At 37.0% G+C, this 19,245-nt stretch overlaps 1 protein-coding gene across 1 annotated transcript in view; it reads right to left on the bottom strand.

Moving 5' to 3' along the window:
- LOC103506521 (contactin-associated protein-like 2) overlaps positions 1 to 19,245 on the bottom strand; it is a 31,593-nt gene that overhangs the window by 8,491 nt on the left and 3,857 nt on the right. Inside the window, exons 5-13 of the mRNA XM_026821475.1 lie at positions 18,452 to 18,554; positions 17,931 to 18,069; positions 11,727 to 11,896; positions 11,279 to 11,510; positions 2,515 to 2,709; positions 1,808 to 1,981; positions 1,219 to 1,444; positions 735 to 988; positions 175 to 462 (exon numbers count right to left, since the gene is read on the bottom strand). Of these exons, the coding sequence (XP_026677276.1) occupies positions 175 to 462; positions 735 to 988; positions 1,219 to 1,444; positions 1,808 to 1,981; positions 2,515 to 2,709; positions 11,279 to 11,510; positions 11,727 to 11,896; positions 17,931 to 18,069; positions 18,452 to 18,554 (1,781 nt within the window). The remainder of the gene's footprint in view (positions 1 to 174; positions 463 to 734; positions 989 to 1,218; positions 1,445 to 1,807; positions 1,982 to 2,514; positions 2,710 to 11,278; positions 11,511 to 11,726; positions 11,897 to 17,930; positions 18,070 to 18,451; positions 18,555 to 19,245) is intronic.

Here is a 19,245-nt window from a genome sequence, read left to right as displayed (position 1 = left end):
TACCATTGGAGCAACCGTGATTTCTTTACTCCATTAAATTAAAACCAATGGGTAGAGAGGATTAGAGGATGAATTTGAGGTAGCACCTCAATAAGACTTACAGAGCGAGATATAATTATTCCACAAAAAAGAATCGAACCTAGGATATTCTGACTGGTAGACCATGACACTTACCGGGATACTCCACGGTGACATTATATACAGTGGAACCATAGTTGAACAGGAACACAACCTGACCGCCATCTTGTATAAACAGATGTACGAAGTTATTCAAATGATCATTAGCATAGATGAGTAGAGAGTTGAGATCATAGGTTCGAATGTTAACCAATATGTTAGAGTCCAGTAGATCGTACAAGTTCGGGCGACCTCGGGAACGACTCGTGAGATTAGAGGCGAGTAGGTAGTTGTGATGAATGAACGCAGAGGAGTTGATGAATGTTACACCCTGTAGATTAATATCTGGAGAGTAGAGATTAATAATAATATATGTAAATAAGGAGGAAACTTTTTTTCAGAGTCTGGCCTACAGTAAAAGAGAAAGGATGGCCCTCTCCCCAGCCTAAATACGGTCCTGATTCTGCCTCGCGAGGACAATTGATAAGTTGATTCAAATTTCAGAGTTTTTAAGTGATATGTAGGATTGTAGGTACATGATAAATGTGATCTCATCAGTATAAGAACTACTCAGATAAATATAATAATTGCTTATCTATAGGAATTAGGCTACTCACTGGTTTCACAATAGGTTCCATTATATGCCCACGGGTTCTCACATACACATTGGAAGGTGCTCCATAGTTCTCGACAGTAGGCCCCATTCTTGCATGGATTAGGATCACAGGAAGGCTGACAGTCTTTGATAATCTCGCTCAGATGAACACTCATATAGTTATAAATATCAAGTATCTCACCATTGACCACCAGACCACGGAAACACCCGATCAGACCCACTTGCAAATCAGAATGATTCCGAAGGAGTATGTCCCTACGCAAACAGTAAGATGAAAATTATTTCCTTGTACACAAATACCTGCATATTACCTACGTCCTAAGATCTACTGTTTCAACAACAGAATAATATGTTTCGTCCACTTTATGTAGTAAGGAGCGCGGTAGAGCTCCGCCCCTCCAAGTCAAAACAGTTTGACGGTTAGTTGTTGTATGTCAGTCCAACTAATTTCTTTTTTATTTGTCATTTCACTATAATCTACTCACTCAGTGGCTCCTCCAATGAACATGGATCCTTCAAATGGTCCGAATTCCTCATCCGGCGCCAAGTCCACCATACTCTGATCTGTATTCACCATAACACGCACATGATGCTCATTATAATCTATCCAGATCTTCTGCCATTCCCCACTGTTTAGTTTACGATGAGAATTTACCACCACTTCGCGTTCGTTACCCTTGTTCAGAGTGAACTTGAATGTAAGGAAATAATCTGCAAGGAATAGAAAATAATATCATATAGAAAAAATATGGAGTATAGAAAAATGTTATGCAGAATAGACTAACGACGAAAACGACCAAATACTATAAGATCTATACAACATGATAAAGCACTTCATCCAAAGAAATTTAAACTCTTTGAGTACCTACCTGTACCTGATGTTAAACGATTCAAAAAGGGTTCGTACACATATTACATACGTAATAAAGTTACGTGTAAGAGCCTCAAAAATGTTCCTCATAACTCAAACGTGCCGTGATGTGCGCGAACGTCAAGAGTTCGAAGCGCTGATAATACAAAACTGGCCTATATTAACACGGAATAGGTTTTTTGGTATAAATGACATTCACTCACCACTCTGTAGTGCTACCATAAAGGACGGATAGTTGGCTCGTATAGGAGGTTGATACAATAGAATAGCCTTCTCCCCCGTGGTTCTAAAACTGAAAGCAATATCTCCCTTACGCCATCCAGGTACTTCAATATAGGACTGACTAGTTGTGAATGTTACCACGTACTTCTGAGTATCTGTGGAAAGAAGGGTTAAGAGATTCATACTATTCTCAACATAAATACGGGAAAGTAATAAGGATCAATATAAATAGGTAAATAATGCAACTGCAAAATGTATATTTTTTACAACTTAATTTAACTGAGATAGGTATAACACATCCCCAATAGGGGGAAACAATATCTCAGTATAACTCGATTTCTTAATCTTTTACATAGGTAACTTGAACTTATCATCTTTTCTACTATTTTTTGCTATTTTTTATTGTCATCTATGTATATGTATTTAATTATTGCAAATAAATAAAGAGTATTTTGTTTTTTTGTTGAAACATACCTCGCACTGGCTAGTAGTGAAAGTTAAAAAAAAGAGGTTGATAGAGGGAACTGTAAGGTCTTATCGTCCCGAAAATGAAGAGAGAAGAAAGACAGGATAGGAGAAAGCCAGCCGTTCCGAGAACAAACCTTATCAGTAAAATCCGCCCCGGGCGGGAATCGAACCCCCCAAGGCAGACGCGCTACCAACCAAGCTAACTAGGCTGGGTACTTACTAGTTTCAACACATTCCAATGGTCCTAGTGTTATTCTGGCCATGGATTTCTCCACAAGATCTTTCTGTTGTATAAACACCATCTCTGTGATTCCCAGACTGTTTGGTGTTTTGAAATGACCTTCATCGGATAGCCACTTGGGTAATGAGGCATCACAGTTACAAGACTGCTCTGGATTTACACAGGTTCTATTCACTGCAATAGAGCACAAGGAGAAAACTTCCCCTTAAACAATTTGAGCTTGTTATCCTTGGATGTTTTAGATGCTGGTGTAAAAGCGCGGGTAAAATTTTCACTCGGAGAAAGATTTTGAGAATCGCATCTTTTATAGGGGGTTTATAGGTGTAAAAGAGACGAGTGTTATACACCACAATAATACACTGGCCATACACCGGTAAAAACTGCAACAAGCCTTAGGGTCAGTCAGCTAATTTTCGCACTCCTTATGGCCAATCAGTTGAATTTTGTGTAATCAGTTTTTTAGGTATACCCGTTTCCGGTTATTTTTTTTCAATTGAAAATTAATATTTTTCATTTGGGTGTTTGGTGAATTTTTTTTTTTTAAATTTTAAGTGAATTTTGTGAAGTTTGAAATCTAGGTATTTTGTGTTTAAATAAAATTTTTACTAATAAATAAACATCATTATGATATGTGGGAAATCGATTATTCTGATAATAATTAGATGTTAAATGAAATACAACATTTTAATGCGAATAATGCGATTAAAATGATCAATTTATTTTCATCACTTATATCTCTTTGAGGTTGAGGGACATTTTACCGTGAAACATTTTAATTTGGTGATTGGGTGGGTATGTGTGTGGGTGTTTTTTTTACAACTTTATCGACTTTTTTTCCTTTTCAAATACCTACAGACACACACACACACGGACCAATGGATTTAGGCTCTAGGGACCTCAAAACTTGTTTTGCACTAAAATCTGACCATCGAAAATTTGACCCGATTACATTACTTTCCTTCCTATAGGATAAGGAAAGTAAAAAAACAATCAGCTAATGCTTATCACACAATGAATCATAAGAAAAAATATATTCATATTATTATTTTTAAAGGTGAACAAAATCCACTCATGCTTATCAATAAACTGTCTTATCCTAACAAAACTTCTACCTAGGTATAATGCTGATAACACTTCCTACCTTCATAACCCCATCACATTTAAGTCTCATTATGACACTATATCCAAACATACTTAAAATAAGTGTGAAGTGTGTGAACATCTAGGTGTGGCCATAGATGTAGATTAAATAGATACACAACTCCCCATGCCCTGCATTGTTTATATCTGAGGCAACCTCCTGAATTCCTGATGAGTCACGTGATCGCATGAGTGAGTCACGTGATCGCATGAGTGGCAAGAAATCCAATGTTCCATAAGACGCAATGTAATTTTCTCACTTTTCTTTAATTGATTTCGGAGAAACGAGGGATTTTCAAGAGAACTTCTATTAACCATTCGATTCAGTGGGTCTTTCTGTTTTGTTGAGGTGGCCTTGATGGGTAGGTAGGAGTTTTAAATAAGTGACACGGAGATAATATGTACAAAAAGACGATTATATATTTTCAAGAACGACAGACAGAAATTGGTTACGATACAGGATGCTGGCAGTACATGTGGAAAAGTGGCTCCTGTCCTCCTGACGCTAACCTACAAATCTTATCACAACACATACAGTGTTGCCAAATGTGTCAGATGACATTGTTGTCATATGTACAAGACATGCCCCCTTTTAAAAGCTAATTCATTTTTACAATATTTTAAAGAAATTCATATAGCTATACAATTTACAAAGAAGGCAACTATAGCGCTTTCACTAAATTTTAAGCAGTGCATATTGCATACGCGACTAATTTGAAGGGGCAAAATTGTAGGTTTCTACTATAGCGCTTTCACTAAATTTTAAGCAGTGCATATTGCATACGCGACTAATTTGAAGGGGCAAAATTGTAGGTTTCTAAAAAATAGTCTATTTTTTCAGCTTTAAGAGCAATTTTGCAATGAAATTACATTTCTTTCAAAAATCACTAGATTTTGACCTCAAATCACTGAATCACTAGATTTGCCAACAATTCACTAAATTTAGCGAAAAATCACTAGTCAGTACATTTTGGCTATAGTTTTCTCATGAGATGCCAATAGTCTGTAGTCTTTCAACATTGTATTGAGTGACCATTGGTCAATAATAATAAATTGTTCTTTGAAAATTTTCTTCGACGTAAATTGATGAAAATTTAAATTCACCATGTACGAGTGCAATCGTTAATTGTTTGGTTAAGTAGACGAGTGATTCCGATTTGAAACTTGAAAACCATTTTATTTTTAACTAGTAAATTTAATTCTTTTTATTCTTACCTGTTACTTTGGTAAATAAGGGCACAACTTTGGAATTCTGAAAACAAGAGAAAACAAACACGATAGAGTTAAAAAACATACACATAAAATAAAATTCTAGTTGTGCATTCATTAGACATCAGATGTGTATTTCTACTATCTATGTATAGTCTTGCATACCTCTTTTAAGTTTGATTCGATTGTGCGTCGTTGTAAAAGTATTCAAGCCGGATAGAACTGAGAGAAAAAAGCTCTTTGCTCTCAGGTCCACTCTGTTTTTAGCCTTATAATTATGTACATGCAAGACACTGAGTACAAAGTACAAGGCACCAAATAAAACAAATATATAAAACAAAGAAATAAATACAGACAAGCGCTATGGGTATGAATGTAAGCAAGCATAAGAGAAGCATTCTAAGTAATATGTTCTACAGCTTTATGCTAACAAGCGTGCCAGAAGGCGCGAGAACGTCAAGAGTTCGAAGCGCCGCTCGGCCTATTAATAAAGCAAAAAACATTCACTTAACATCAAAGCTGCGTGACCAATCATTCAAATTACCCCAGTTATTATGCAGAAGCAAATATTTGCAAAGACAAGGGAAGTGTGTGTATTTATAATAGAAATAGGTCTAACTCACCACACTAATATTCAAGCTAGGATCAATCCAGGGCCGGGCCAAGGTATCGAATGAGGCACACTGCGCTGAGCGTACACCCCCTGGTGTAGACACATGAACATGTTCCGAGCCTGATTTCTCAAATAACATGTACTCAGCCAGGGGTTTCATAGAAGCATTGTTCACTTCAAGAAATACATTGGATAAACAGCCCGTGTAGTTCTTATAAACATCGAACCTGCGATCTTTGGTCAAGATGCCGCCTATGTGAACCTCGTTGGCACCTGGAAGAATAAGAGAGGTGATTTTGATAACGGATTCACTTGAGAAAGTGGGGGTGAAATCTATGTCATAGAGTTACGATACAAGAAGATACATAGTAACAACTCACCTTCATTGGTAGAAGTCTCATGTGGTACTCCAGTAATACTAAGCACCGGGATAGGAACCAAGGACACTGGCTCCCTATCGATAAGTAAGGTAGCTACATTGCCTTGTCGTTTATAATAGACAGAGTGCCGAGCCCCATCCAGGAAGTTCCGATCCAATATCTTAGCAGCGAAGGCGCCATCATCTCCTTCCCTATCCTCCTCAAACTTGAGCTTGCCTTGTTCATCCAGAGCCAACAGAAGATAATAACTCCGTCTGAAATATTACATCACATTATTGTAAAGTTAGTGTCTACGTGACGTAGTGGTCATGGCATTCGTCTGGTACGCAGGAGGGCGCGGGTTTAATCCCAGCTGAGGTATGGAAATTTGCCCTAACCTTATAAGTTAGGAATTTGACCACACTGATAGAAGTAGTCTACTGCTGTTGTAAAAGCCCAATTACTACTATTACCTCTAAAATAGTATGATGAGTACGTTATTTATGTGACTCACTTGTTTTCAGTCTGCACGAGTAGTAAGGCCATGCTCCTTCCCTTCTGATCATTAGAGGAGAATGCGAGTTGAACCTTAATACTGAACACAGGTCCCTCCAATGTATACTTCCTGGTGACTACTGAGGTGCCACCAAAGTCAGCTCCCTTCTCCTGATCACAGAACTCTCCATAGTAAGAGGTATGCTCACAGTTACATGAACTCTTCTCTCCACGTCCAAAGCCTTCAATACAGATGCCTTTGTTCTTACACGGCTGATCATCACACTTCATCTTACACCCGTTCATTAGACCGCGCTTCTCTGTGGATAGAAATAGTGATTTATATTATGATATACATTATGGTGTATTCTGTATATCATAGACAATATGAACTGCATAGTTGACACATACAAACAGAGTGACTGCACACCATAGGATATTGACCAGGAAATGTAATACAGGGGTATTCTGTATATCATAGACAATATGAACTGCATAGTTGACACATACAAACAGAGTGACTGCACACCATAGGATATTGACCAGGAAATATAATACAGGGGGGATATCAGGGACAAAGAGCATGAAGAACACTACCAGGGCCAGGACTAGGGATACTAGAGGGGAGAAACGGGTAGGATCCGAGTTGTTATAACAAATGAGACCCAGTAGTCCAGGGAACATACTAAGCGGTACAACAGCCAGACAGAGTACCTTCATACTGGTGCGAAGGTCTTGACCAAGGAAACTGTGATGACAAGCAGGGATTGCTATCATAGGCACCTTCAATGTTTAATTTCAAACTCAGACTGGCAATTCCCCCTTTAGCTTCGTAAATTTACACAAATTCCGAGTCCATTATTGATTTACCGGCTAATTATTTTGTACTTGCTGATGGATCGCATACACCCCACTAGACCTGTAATATTAAGTTCATAATATTATTCCGTGTCCACCCTGTAAGTATTTGTTCATTTACATAGCCACCTTTTGAACATTTGTGTTGTATTATTGAAAGCAAATTTATAACTTTACACTTCACACGATTTGAACGTCACAACGAATACATAATATTATAGTTTTTGCTGTGTTTTTTAGGCTTCTTTTTAAGACCTTTCTTCTAGTTATAAATTACAAATGAATTAAAGCAAAATAAACACTTAACAAACTTACTCAATCTACTGTCTTATTCATTTTCAGGTTAAATATTTATAAATAAGAATTTGATGATATTGACTTACCGAAACTCTTGGCTTTGTGTAATCCTGTACCTACGATGATTCTCTTGCCTAAAGTATATTTTCCCGCATAGGTCTCATCCGAATATTTCGAGTCAATACTAATACGCACTGTACCGTTGGAGTAGTTCAATTCCACCTGTAACAAATGATAATATAAATGTCTGTAATATAACCTAATAAAGTCAATCATAGATTAATAGTGTAGATACTAGTGTCTATTCCCAGTAGCTGAAGCCGCATGATTCGGGCTTATGGCATATAAATTATTTATTCTTGACATTCACTTTTGTATGTGTTTTGCAAATTCACAGCTTTGTCAACAATTTTGATTCTGGATATTTGTCTGTCTCTGATATAAGTCTACGGTTTCACATGATCAGATTACTGATAATTGCTTGCTTACCAAATGCCAGCCACCCTTAGCATCGTACTTAATAACTAATGGAGACTGTAGATTCAGATCCTGAGTTAATGAAGAGGAGAGAGGGGAGGGGGTGAGTATGGAGGGGGAGGGAGAAGGAGAGGGAGAGGAGGTATCATTCGTCTTGGATGATGAGGTTGAGTTGATGTTGATTTCGAATTTGATCTCGTAGTTAATATCACGAAGCTGAAACAGAAATATGAATTGGAGTTTGTAAGCAAAGCTCAATGGCAGATTTATTTCCCGAGGCAATAATTTCACCCCTTGAATTATAACCAATAGTCTTAAGTTCTAAATACAGTCCAACCTGGATATAAGAGAAAATTTTCTGGGCCTTCATGCTGGACCTCGATATAAAAGAAACTGGATATAGTGGAAACCTGGATATAAGAGAAAAAAAGGTGGTCCCCTGGATTCTTTTATATCCAGGTTCGACTGTAATTAAACAGTAAACTCTTAACAAGAGAAATGTTACATTTTCCGTGATTATTAATTTCAACCATTTTTAAAGAACAAACAATACAATTCATATTCAACCTACCTCCCAATAACCAATCACTTGTCCACTGGTTGAATTAATCTCGCCCGATGCTAGAATGCCCACACTTCGGTTTGACTTGAACTCCAAGGCTAACGTCAGGTCACCGGTTTGGTTGAGTTTCCACTCGAAGTGTGCAGAGGGATAGGCTAATGTAATGGGAATGGTTTCCACCGGTGACTCGTACAACTCTGGATCCAGAGCACCGATGTAATGGACACGCGGTGAGCGTCGCCCTAGCTCAGCCAGGATAGAAATATCATTGTAGAATACATACTTGAGGGAACCCACGAAGTTATTGGTGGATTTTAAACCTGAAAAAACAACATTTGAATGAGAATAAAATTAATAGCTGAGACCAAGTGTCCATAATAATCTACTAAACCTACCCAATAATATTATTCCAAAGTTCTGTCATGTTTTCTTACAGAGATGTTCATGTTTCATTTCGAAATATTTCTCATGCTCTGAATAATAGAATCAAGACCAAATTATTTTCACACTCTCGTTAATTAAACGTTGGGCGTGGTTGGTAACTAGATGGGTGACCGTCCGGTACATTACAGTACATTATTGAGGAGCCCCGACTAGTCTTGGTAGCGGAATCTAGATGAAAACCAATACAATACATTTTTGTACTTCTAGGAAAACTCTTTTAAGAGGTTTGACAGAGGGAACTGTAACTGCTATGGTCTTATCGTCCCGAAATCGAAGAGAGAATGAAGACAGGACGGGCGGGAATCGAACCCGCGGCCTAGCGCTTACAAGGCAGACGCACTACCAACTAAGCTAACTAGGCTGGCGAAAACTCTTTAGTCTAGCAGTAAAATTCTCAGTGTTACCTTTTTTCTTGCTTAGTTCCGGGCCTCCACCAATATAAATCTCAGGATCTATGTAAATTTTGCAATGAAATTACATTTCTTTCAAAAATCACTAGATTTTGACCTCAAATCACTGAATCACTAGATTTGCCAACAATTCACTAGATTTAGCGAAAAATCACTAGTCAGTACATTTTGGCTATAGTTTTCTCAGTGGTCAGTAGGAGAATTTTAGCCTAAGGTTTTGTAATTGGTCTTATTGGGCCCAGTTTCATTGACATCCTGGACTTGCTGCTTAATTTTTCTGTATTTTTCTCACTTTATTTTTAGTAAATAACATAATTTTTGTACAAGGGTTACAAGGGCTTATTGTTTGAAAATCCATTTTAAAAAGCATTTAAAAAACCATTTTCAAAATGTACATTTTGCATTTTACATTTCAAATTGGTTTTTAAAAAGCATTTTACATTTTGCATTTCAAATTGGTTTTCTAGAGGCATTTTACATTTTGCATTTCAAATTGGTTTTCAAAAGCATTTTGCACATCTCTGGTAATACGTCAGTAAAACCGTTACAATAAACTGGTAATACTGGTATAATTTATTGGCTTGAGATAGTGTAAAGGCAGTGTTTTCCACCCGCCAGTACACTCGATGGTAAAACATTAGTTTTACCCACATTTTACAATGCTTTTCCACTTGGGTATAAAACACGTATACGGGGATAAAAATGGGTGTTCGGGGCGGACATAGCCCGTCTACAAGCTGTTATCGGGTGATAAAGTTTAGTTCAAAACAATCAAAATCATACCACTGTTGCTATCTAGTGGCAGTGGGTAAAACTATTTCAAACCTCAATACAAAGTGAAGGACAAAATTTTATCTTTTATCAATCTCAAGGAGGTGGCTCCCTCTGTAGGTCCTTTTTAGCATCCTCACTTGTTTTGATTTTTTATTTTGATTTTACAAAAAGATGATGCAATAATTCGTAGATTTTTCCTGATCTGATTTGAGGGCTTTTCTTTCAAGAAAGTTTTTAAAAGCTTTTCTTTTCCCATTTTGTGTGAAAAAGTTTACTTTCAAACCATGTAGGTACTAAGTACAACAAAGTTGTAAGGGTAATGCCCTACAGATTTCCTACAGGAAATCCTGACTAATGGCTCAATTCAACAGTTTTTGTTTGTAACAAGTTGATCCCAAATTTAATAGGTATTGGTGTCTCCTAACTTCTAACTGGTGTTTCAGGAATTAAGATATCATGAGTATGTAAAAGTTATACTGTTATAAAGTTGTAAACCCATAGTTTTACCTCTGTAAGTAACTTGTACTTTTGTATCTTTGATTCATATTAAATATACCCTTACTATTAAGTCTTAGAATCAGTATTAATTTGTATTCTTTTTAGCTTAGTTTGTCCATAGGTTCTTAGGTAGTTAATCATGTTAGATTGATCTAGCTGTGCAACATGCAAGTCTCAAAAGACCAGTAGGCTTTAGCTTGTTAGCTCTTTAAACCAGGGGCTATAGCAAAGCGGTGTTTTATAAGTGTTTAAGGAGGTTATCTGATCGTGATCGCGCGGTGTTTTTCTCAAATTGCTGCTCTATTACACTGGTTTTACACTCAAAATGTTTAAGGGGTTAGTTAAGGTTTAAACTAAATCACAATGTCCTATTCCTATAGATACCCAATAAGTAAAATCCTTACAATATCCTCTCAATAAGCATGACATTCTGACCTTCTGTACATTTCAAGAGAGTTCTTACCTCCCCTACATATTAATAAACTTTGTCTCCGTGTAAGGTTTGGTTTAGGGCACAGTTTAGTGTAGATATTTATTTAACCAGAGGAACGTCTGAAGCCTTTTCAGTGTCGTAAATCAATAAACTGAATTGAGATAACATAGTTACCAGCACATTCACACGAGCCGCGTTTCACATCTCCTACATAATCCACACTCTGGTTGGCGGCTGATGTGAACCAGGTAGCGGAATGCAGATCAAGTGGTGCTTGATGACACTCGTATTTGATTCTCTGACGACAGTAGAGTGAGTGAGAGATGAGTTCGGATAACATCTCCTGAGTAAACTCACGATACTTGATGGTGAACTTGAAATCTGTCTCGTGAATACCACGCACATCCTGGGGAGAGCAAAAGATAAAAGTTCAACACAAATCTGTGATTTAATGTTTCCAGTATAAATTATATCATCTCATGTGATCATAAGAGTAATAGGCATTGTAATTAACGAATTTTCTAACAATTCTTTTTCAAATGTTTGCAAACAATCGTGGAAATCCAGATTTTGAGCGTGATCGGATTTTTGGAGACCCTGCATGACCTTTAATAAAACTTACCGTTTGGTCCGGTAGATTGTGTTCCACTATCGTCTTGGTAGAATCTTCTTGGAATTCACACTTGACTCTGGCAGGGGGAAATCTTCCATTGCCATCAATATCTATGAGATAGACATTAGACTCTGTAACACCTAGCAGTGCTAACTCCTCACATGTCTTACGATATCTGGCTAGAAGTAACAAAATAATAATAAAATATCAATGAGATAGACATTAGATTCTGTAACACCTAGCAGTGCTAACTCCTCACATGTCTTACGATATCTAGCTAGAAGTAACAAAATAATAATCAAATATCAATGAGATAGACATTAGATATAATGGACAACATCAAACGCTTTCGCCACATCAAAGTATACTACGTCCACTTGCTTTCGACGGTCTACAAATTTGGACACATAACTACATACAAATTTGGACGGGGTAGGCGCGTCCGAAACTGAAACGAAATCTCGCGACACAGTCTGAAATCAAATAGACACATGTAAGATTAGAACATGAAGAACACAGAACAAGGAAAACTTACTCGACAAATCTACGAAAAACTCTTGACTGAATGAAAAGTTAGTTCGTTATTCTGTTTGACTAGAATTCTCAAACAGTTTGCCAGTTTTTATGAAATTTGGCAAACATGGAATTTCACCTAAAGGACATTTTTGTTTCATTTTTGGACTAGGTCAACATTGGGGCACCGGAGAGGGCCCTTCTCTTGAGTAAATTTTACAGTGCACGGAATTATTGAATTCAAAATACGTAAAATCATTGGGGCACCGGAGAGGGCCTTTCTCTTGAGTAAATTTTACAGTGCACGGAATTATTGAATTCAAAATACGTAAAATAAAAAAAAACTGGTAACTGAAGTATCGGTATTTTTCTTTTAATTCAAAAGGAAACGCTAACCATTGTTCTAAATCTCACCTGAGCTGGAAGGTGGGTATTCTGTTGCCATCCAGCTGTATGAAGGCATTCATCTGAGCCATCATGAATGTTGTGTCCAGCCCTGTCTCAGCGAATGTCAACTCAATGCCTCTCTCATGTAGGGGGACGGGAAATACAAGCTGGGAGTCATTCTTCCTCTTCCGCGCCTGAGAGCTGGTGGCTTCGGCTGCTGTGGGTTCCTCCACTACAAGATAGAGCACAACACAGGGAGTAGTTAGGTACCTATGCATATTGTAAAGGCTTCCTTCTAGGGATCTAGGGTGATAGAAGGATGTCTTTTTAGAGAGAAAATCCTCCAATTACCGTTGAAAATCGACCCTTTGATTTTGAACATGCCAAGCAGTTGACTGATCCAGTAAGATGATGGTATTATCATAGCTAGTCATTCGATATTATACAAATAAGGCCCTCTATCATAAAACTCGTTTTTCGACGAGGTACGGCAATGGCCTGTACTGTATTAATGCATTGCACTTTAGTCTGAAATAAATGTAACACTATCATATACACTATAATAGCGACACAGTTTTCAATACATAGACTGAATACATGAACTTTGTCATTACTAGCAGTTCTAATGGAACCCCGTCCCCGATGAAGAGGCACTATAGTTTGCTGTTGAAGTGATTTGAGTTGGCTACTTACATGGAACTTTGGCGCAGGTCTGACTGCATTCAGCCTCTGTACCAAACACATTCTCTCCATCACATCCACCATAGGAGAAGATCTGACAAGTGCGTGACGTCACATTATAGAACCAGCGGTGCGAGTAGTCGGTGCAAGGACCTCGGGAAAATGGCGCCAAACATGCGAGGAATGAGTTGTCTGTGTGGGAAGACAGAAACAAAAATCTGGTGTGAACATCACACGACTTTCCTTATCCTATTGAATGATGCTGATTTGAGTGTTCTTTTACCCTAACTTTTACAATATCTCTAACAGTTTAGTCGGTGTAGCTGAAAACCGCCAAAAAACGGTCGAAATCTGTCCAAAAGCGGTAAAAATACCGCCTACGCAGAACCTATCTCAACCAAACGTTTTGTGTTGCATCCTTGTCACATTTGTGAATTACATACCAAATTTCAAGTCTCTAGCTCATACCGTTCGCGAGATATTGTTAAATTACACCGAAAATCGCCAAAAGCGGTAAAATGCCGCCAAGCGTTGCACCGGTCTTAACCAAAAGTTTCGATGTCCGACATAACGTAGATTCTAGTGATACCTAGACCTAGATAAGATATATGCCCACACACATATCAATGTCAGACATAACGTAGATAATGTGCCAGAAATGAAAAGTAAAGAAAATTACAAAAGACTAAAAACAAACCAGTTGCTCCTCTGATGAACAAGGGAGTAGGTATAAACACATTTGCCATAATTTACATGATGATGTTTGTGTAATATCAACAATGTAGGTTGATGTTGGTTCAACAAAGAGTCAAAAAGTTCATTGAGAATTTGGCACAGCGCCAATTCAATACCAAGGTACTTGTGGCTTTCATTTCAAGATTCAAGATAATATACAATATAGCCAAATACCAAATGGAGCATAATTAATATTAGGAGCTGTATAATTTAAGCCATGGTCTTATCATATAGACACCCTGTATGCAGAGCGTGTTGGTGGCAATAATAATTTTCGCGCCAGTGTCAGTGTGTAGAATCGCACAAAATTAAGAATAAAGAAGGTTTTCAGTATTTTGCATTCGTTCTAACATTAACGTTAAATTGACATGAAGACACACCTAACGCCATCGCCATGCCAATGTGTCCACTGGAGCTATAGTGTGTCCAGCAAGTGTTGACCTTACAGTTACTATAACATGACCAGGAAGTACTGATCACGCTGAATTGCTGATGGACATAGCACATACCCTGTGTCCTGTGTCAACAGAATCTATTCTCAGTCTGGTAGACAGAGCCCGCTGTATCCTGCAGACAACAATCTTTCCGAGAGTTAAAGTACATAAAGTTCCTCTAAATTCTAGAAATTTCAAGTTTCTACGACATCGGGAAGTGCCTCAACATTTTGATGAGTGAGTGAGTGAGTCAGTTGTAAAATTAGCGATTTTCAAAAAAATCTTCTCGATCAGTTTCTAGTCACTGGTGAAACTATTACTCCAACTGAAATGAGAACTAACGTAAATGACATCATTAAGCTTGATTTAGTAAGAAGTAAAAGCGATATAGTATATATGAAATAAACATTTTACCTGATATATCGCGTACGACAGATTAAAATATTAGATCAAGAAAATAGGTTGGGTGATCTTCTTGAAGGACACGAACTAAACGAATAACGAATTTAAAGATTAATTAATCGAAATAAAGAGAATCTAAGAGCTTTCGAACAAAGAACCCAAGACTAGACATTTTTGAGAAGCTTATGGAAATTCTATTTCACTAATTGTAAGTATTTTCTACTATCTACCTACAGTCTATAGACATAGATCTATATAAAGTACGTATGTTGGCTTCTCTAGTCCAAGGTCCTAGGACTTATGTAGGTTTTCATTACACATGGTGGACAATTATTATACACACGTGTGTAAATGTAATGATAAACCATCATTTATATGCTATACCATGATTAGCAGATGGGATGCGAGAGTTTGGGCCGGTTTCTATCACATATGTACATACTGCACCGAGCACCTTTTCTATCACTGGCACTTCAGTACCTGATAGAGACGAATTTTTCCACCTTTGAGTTTGGCATTCAAGTTGCTCTCAGCCTTGTGGAAAAAATGATGATAATATATCTACCAGGTATAAAATATCCTAGGTAATATCTTAGAACATTAGAAGCTTTTTCCTTACCAAACGACGAGTTAAGATGTTGATGTTGTGTGTTAAATTTATTCATAACCCATTTAGTGACGTAGGCAGGTAATCATTTATGAGAACTAAGGTTCTGATATGTTATCAAACTCAAACCGGTAAATTCTAGTCATGCTATGCCATGGTTTGAATTAGAAAGAACTGTATGTATGCTGAATTCAGATAGCATTGAAGTTACATTTGATACCTACTCATATGTATGTTCATAATCCCATAATTATGAAGTGTTGCATTCTAAACAGAGGAGGTCCGGTGGGTTGAAGATTAAGCAATAATGTGTCTCCTAGGAATTTATTTCTGCTATTTGATTCATTGCATTGTGTAGGAAAAAAGTTGTAGAAATTTTGCTTGATCTCTTCCGAGTAGAATCCATAAAAAAGTGAACATATATAGGTACCTACTTATGTAATTCCAATCTCAGACTGAACAATTTTACTATGGACAGGGGAGACGGGACAGATCCCTAATATCAACTAGAATGCGCGTACACATATATACGCAGGGATCAATTTGTATACCTAGATCTCAAGATAATCTATTATGTATAATAAGTACAATTTGTACAGGATAGTGCTCAAAATGCATTGATATTACGTGATAAATTACAGTTACATTAGCTGCATGACAATGATTCTATAGCTTTTCATGAGATGGAACCCAAGTGGTACTTTTTGTACAGGATAGTGCTCAAAATGCATTGATATTACGTGATAAATTACAGTTACATTAGCTGCATGACAATGATTCTATAGCTTTTCATAAGATGGAACCAAAGTGGTACTTTCCATAGGAGCTATACATTTTGCCTTAAATCACGAGAGTTATAAAAGGGTTCAGGGTAGACATGGACAATCCTTGTAAGATCTAACGTCATTATTTGTTAGGTTTATATTAGACATCCTATGTATTAACATTATTCTTACCGTTTTTATTATTATTGGATAATTGTGTTTTCTTCACCGACTCGAGTTTCGCCTATTTTATAGGCTTCTTCATGGGAAACAGTTTCCCATGAATAAAAAAATAAAAACGGTAAGAATAATATTTAACGTCATGCCAAACTTAAAGTTACCTGCACTGAAATTGAGCTAGATTTGGCAGCGTTATTTATCTTAGAATGTTTTTTGTAGGGATTTTATGATTTTTTGCCCTTTTAATTTTGAATAAATTTAGGTAAACCATTTTCACTGTAATGTGAGAACCATGGATAATTTTAATAAATTAAAATAAAAAACATTTTCACTAAAGATGGAACGATAACAAGCCAGGAAATCCATGAATAGCAGTGGAGTGAATGGAGTTTAGGAAATGATAAACAGGTGGAGTGTGATGGCTACTTTGAGTGACACCCTGTAGAAGATGTCTCATAGCAGCGCGTCCTGATAAAGAGAATTATCTCCACGATCCATTCTGATGTAAGAGGGGAGATACATAAGTACTGCCACTACAGAGTGACTCAAACGAATTTCATGGACGTCTAGAAATAGAAATACCCACTTCAAGAATGGAAAATCAGGCAAACTCTGTGATTACAATGAGATGAGACCTCGCAAAAATTAATCTTTGTGTAAGGGATGTTAATACCAACTGATCAAAGAAAGAATTTTCATTTACAAACACAAATATTTACTATCCACGGTGTTTATTTTGAATTGTTTCAATGTTAAGTGTCCCAGTAGATAAATAAACCCGAGAAAAAGGTTTTCCCCCAACATCCTGTCATGGCTCTAGTTTAACGACCCTAGATTACAACTCGAAACTCTTACCAATCCGCCTCATATGTTACTCATGAGTAACATATAAGAAGTGTAGATTTGAAAATATAAGTAGCTACATACTTGTTGTTGTTGTTGTTGTTGTTGTTGTTGTTGTTGTTGTTGTTGTTGTTGTTGTTGTTGTTGTTGTTGTTGTTGTCGCGAACATCAAAACTAGGTAACTGAAATGTACCTGTGTGACATATCATTTCACAATGTTTTTCCTTCATAAAAGTTCGCGAATGGACAACGTGATTGAAATGTACCAGAAGTAACAAAATAATAATAAAATATCTATGAGATAGACATTAGACTCTGTAACACCTAGCAGTGCTAACTCCTCACATGTCTTACGATATCTAGCTAGAAGTAACAAAATAATAATAAAATATCAATGAGATAGACATTAGACTCTGTAACACCTAGCAGTGCTAAGTCCTCACATGTCTTACGATATCTAGCTAGAAGTACCTAACAAAATAATAATAAAATATCAATGAGATAGACATTAGACTCCGTAACACCTAGCAGTGCTAACTCCTCACATGTCTTACGATATCTAGCTAGAAGTAACAAGATAATAATCAAATATCAATGAGATAGACATTATAGTGCTAACTAATAGCTAGAAGCAACATATTAAGATATCAATGAGACTGAAACTCACCAAAATGACAATTCTTGCCCATATATCCGTCTGTACAGTCACACTTGACTTTCTCATCTTTGATAGAACATTTGCCTCCGTGTTCACAAGCATTGGGTTTCTTACATGGGTCTACCAGCTGACAATTATCCAGGGATACCTGATAAATAATAATAAATTGATAGATTTATAGAACAAGGCTGGGTATATTTTCTTTTACTATGCATGATCGAACATAGAGTTCTTTGGAGGCAAGCAGTCTGGTCGGCACGGGATTCACATATCCCTAATACGCCATCGGAGTGAGTGTATGCATGATCGATGAGAGAAATTCTATTAATTTTACTAAGGTACATGCATGCTATGTATGACACGGGCACTTATACTAATATTATGGTAATTGATAGCTAGGAAATACACTGTTATGAAGAATCATCTGGAGAGAAAACTGAATTTAAATGGGATAAGGCACCGTTTTTAATACCCTAGTGGACAAACATTTCATACGGACTTAAAGATAAGAATAATTATAATAATATCACCTGACGAAAGTTGCGAGCTATGGCGCGTGGTTCCACTGGAACATTATTGATGAAAATGGATCGCATACACCCCACTAGACCTGTAATATTAAGTTCATAATATTATTCCGTGTCCACCCTGTAAGTATTTGTTCATTTACATAAAGGTGTTAACAACTAACAAACAGCATTAATTAAGATTAACACATCTAACCCAGGCAATACATCTAAATCAACTGTTTGCTTGAGATGTTAACTTCATTAGATGATTTTTCGGTAAAACACTAACACATTAGGTAAATCACCCTAGTAGGTAAATGTTGAAAGCAAACAAAGAACTCAATAATTGTCAATTCACTGAAATACACAAGTGATAATGAAGTTGCTTAAGTAATACTAATTTTATTGTGTATTTAACCAATCTACAATCATTTGGTTTAGTAGTCTCTCACCTCACTGATCTGACAGAACGTGAGACTAGATTATGTTTTTCCACTTGTCAAGGTCGCCGGCGTATAATCGAGGAGTCGAGGGTTCGATCCATTGCAATCGTGGATTTTTATTCAATCTTCTTTATTTGAATCTTAATATCCCATTACATAGGTACATATGTATGTTAGGTTCGTTCCACATAGAAACTCCAGTACAGGGTGGTTCCGAGACACATGATGAGCATGATATACCCCCAGCCTACTGTCACCAGCACAGCACTGATACGACATGGAGTACCCGGTAGAGTATTCTGTACCAAGCGCAGCACCTATCTCAACCAAACGTTTTGTGTTGCATCCTTGTCACATTTGTGAATTACATAT

This window comes from Diaphorina citri, unplaced genomic scaffold (genome assembly GCF_000475195.1).
Source record: "Diaphorina citri unplaced genomic scaffold, Diaci psyllid genome assembly version 1.1 scaffold12, whole genome shotgun sequence".
NCBI lineage: Eukaryota > Metazoa > Arthropoda > Insecta > Hemiptera > Psyllidae > Diaphorina > Diaphorina citri.
The sequence above is the reverse complement of the archived record's forward strand: the minus strand, read 5'-3'. Positions and strand labels throughout refer to the sequence as shown.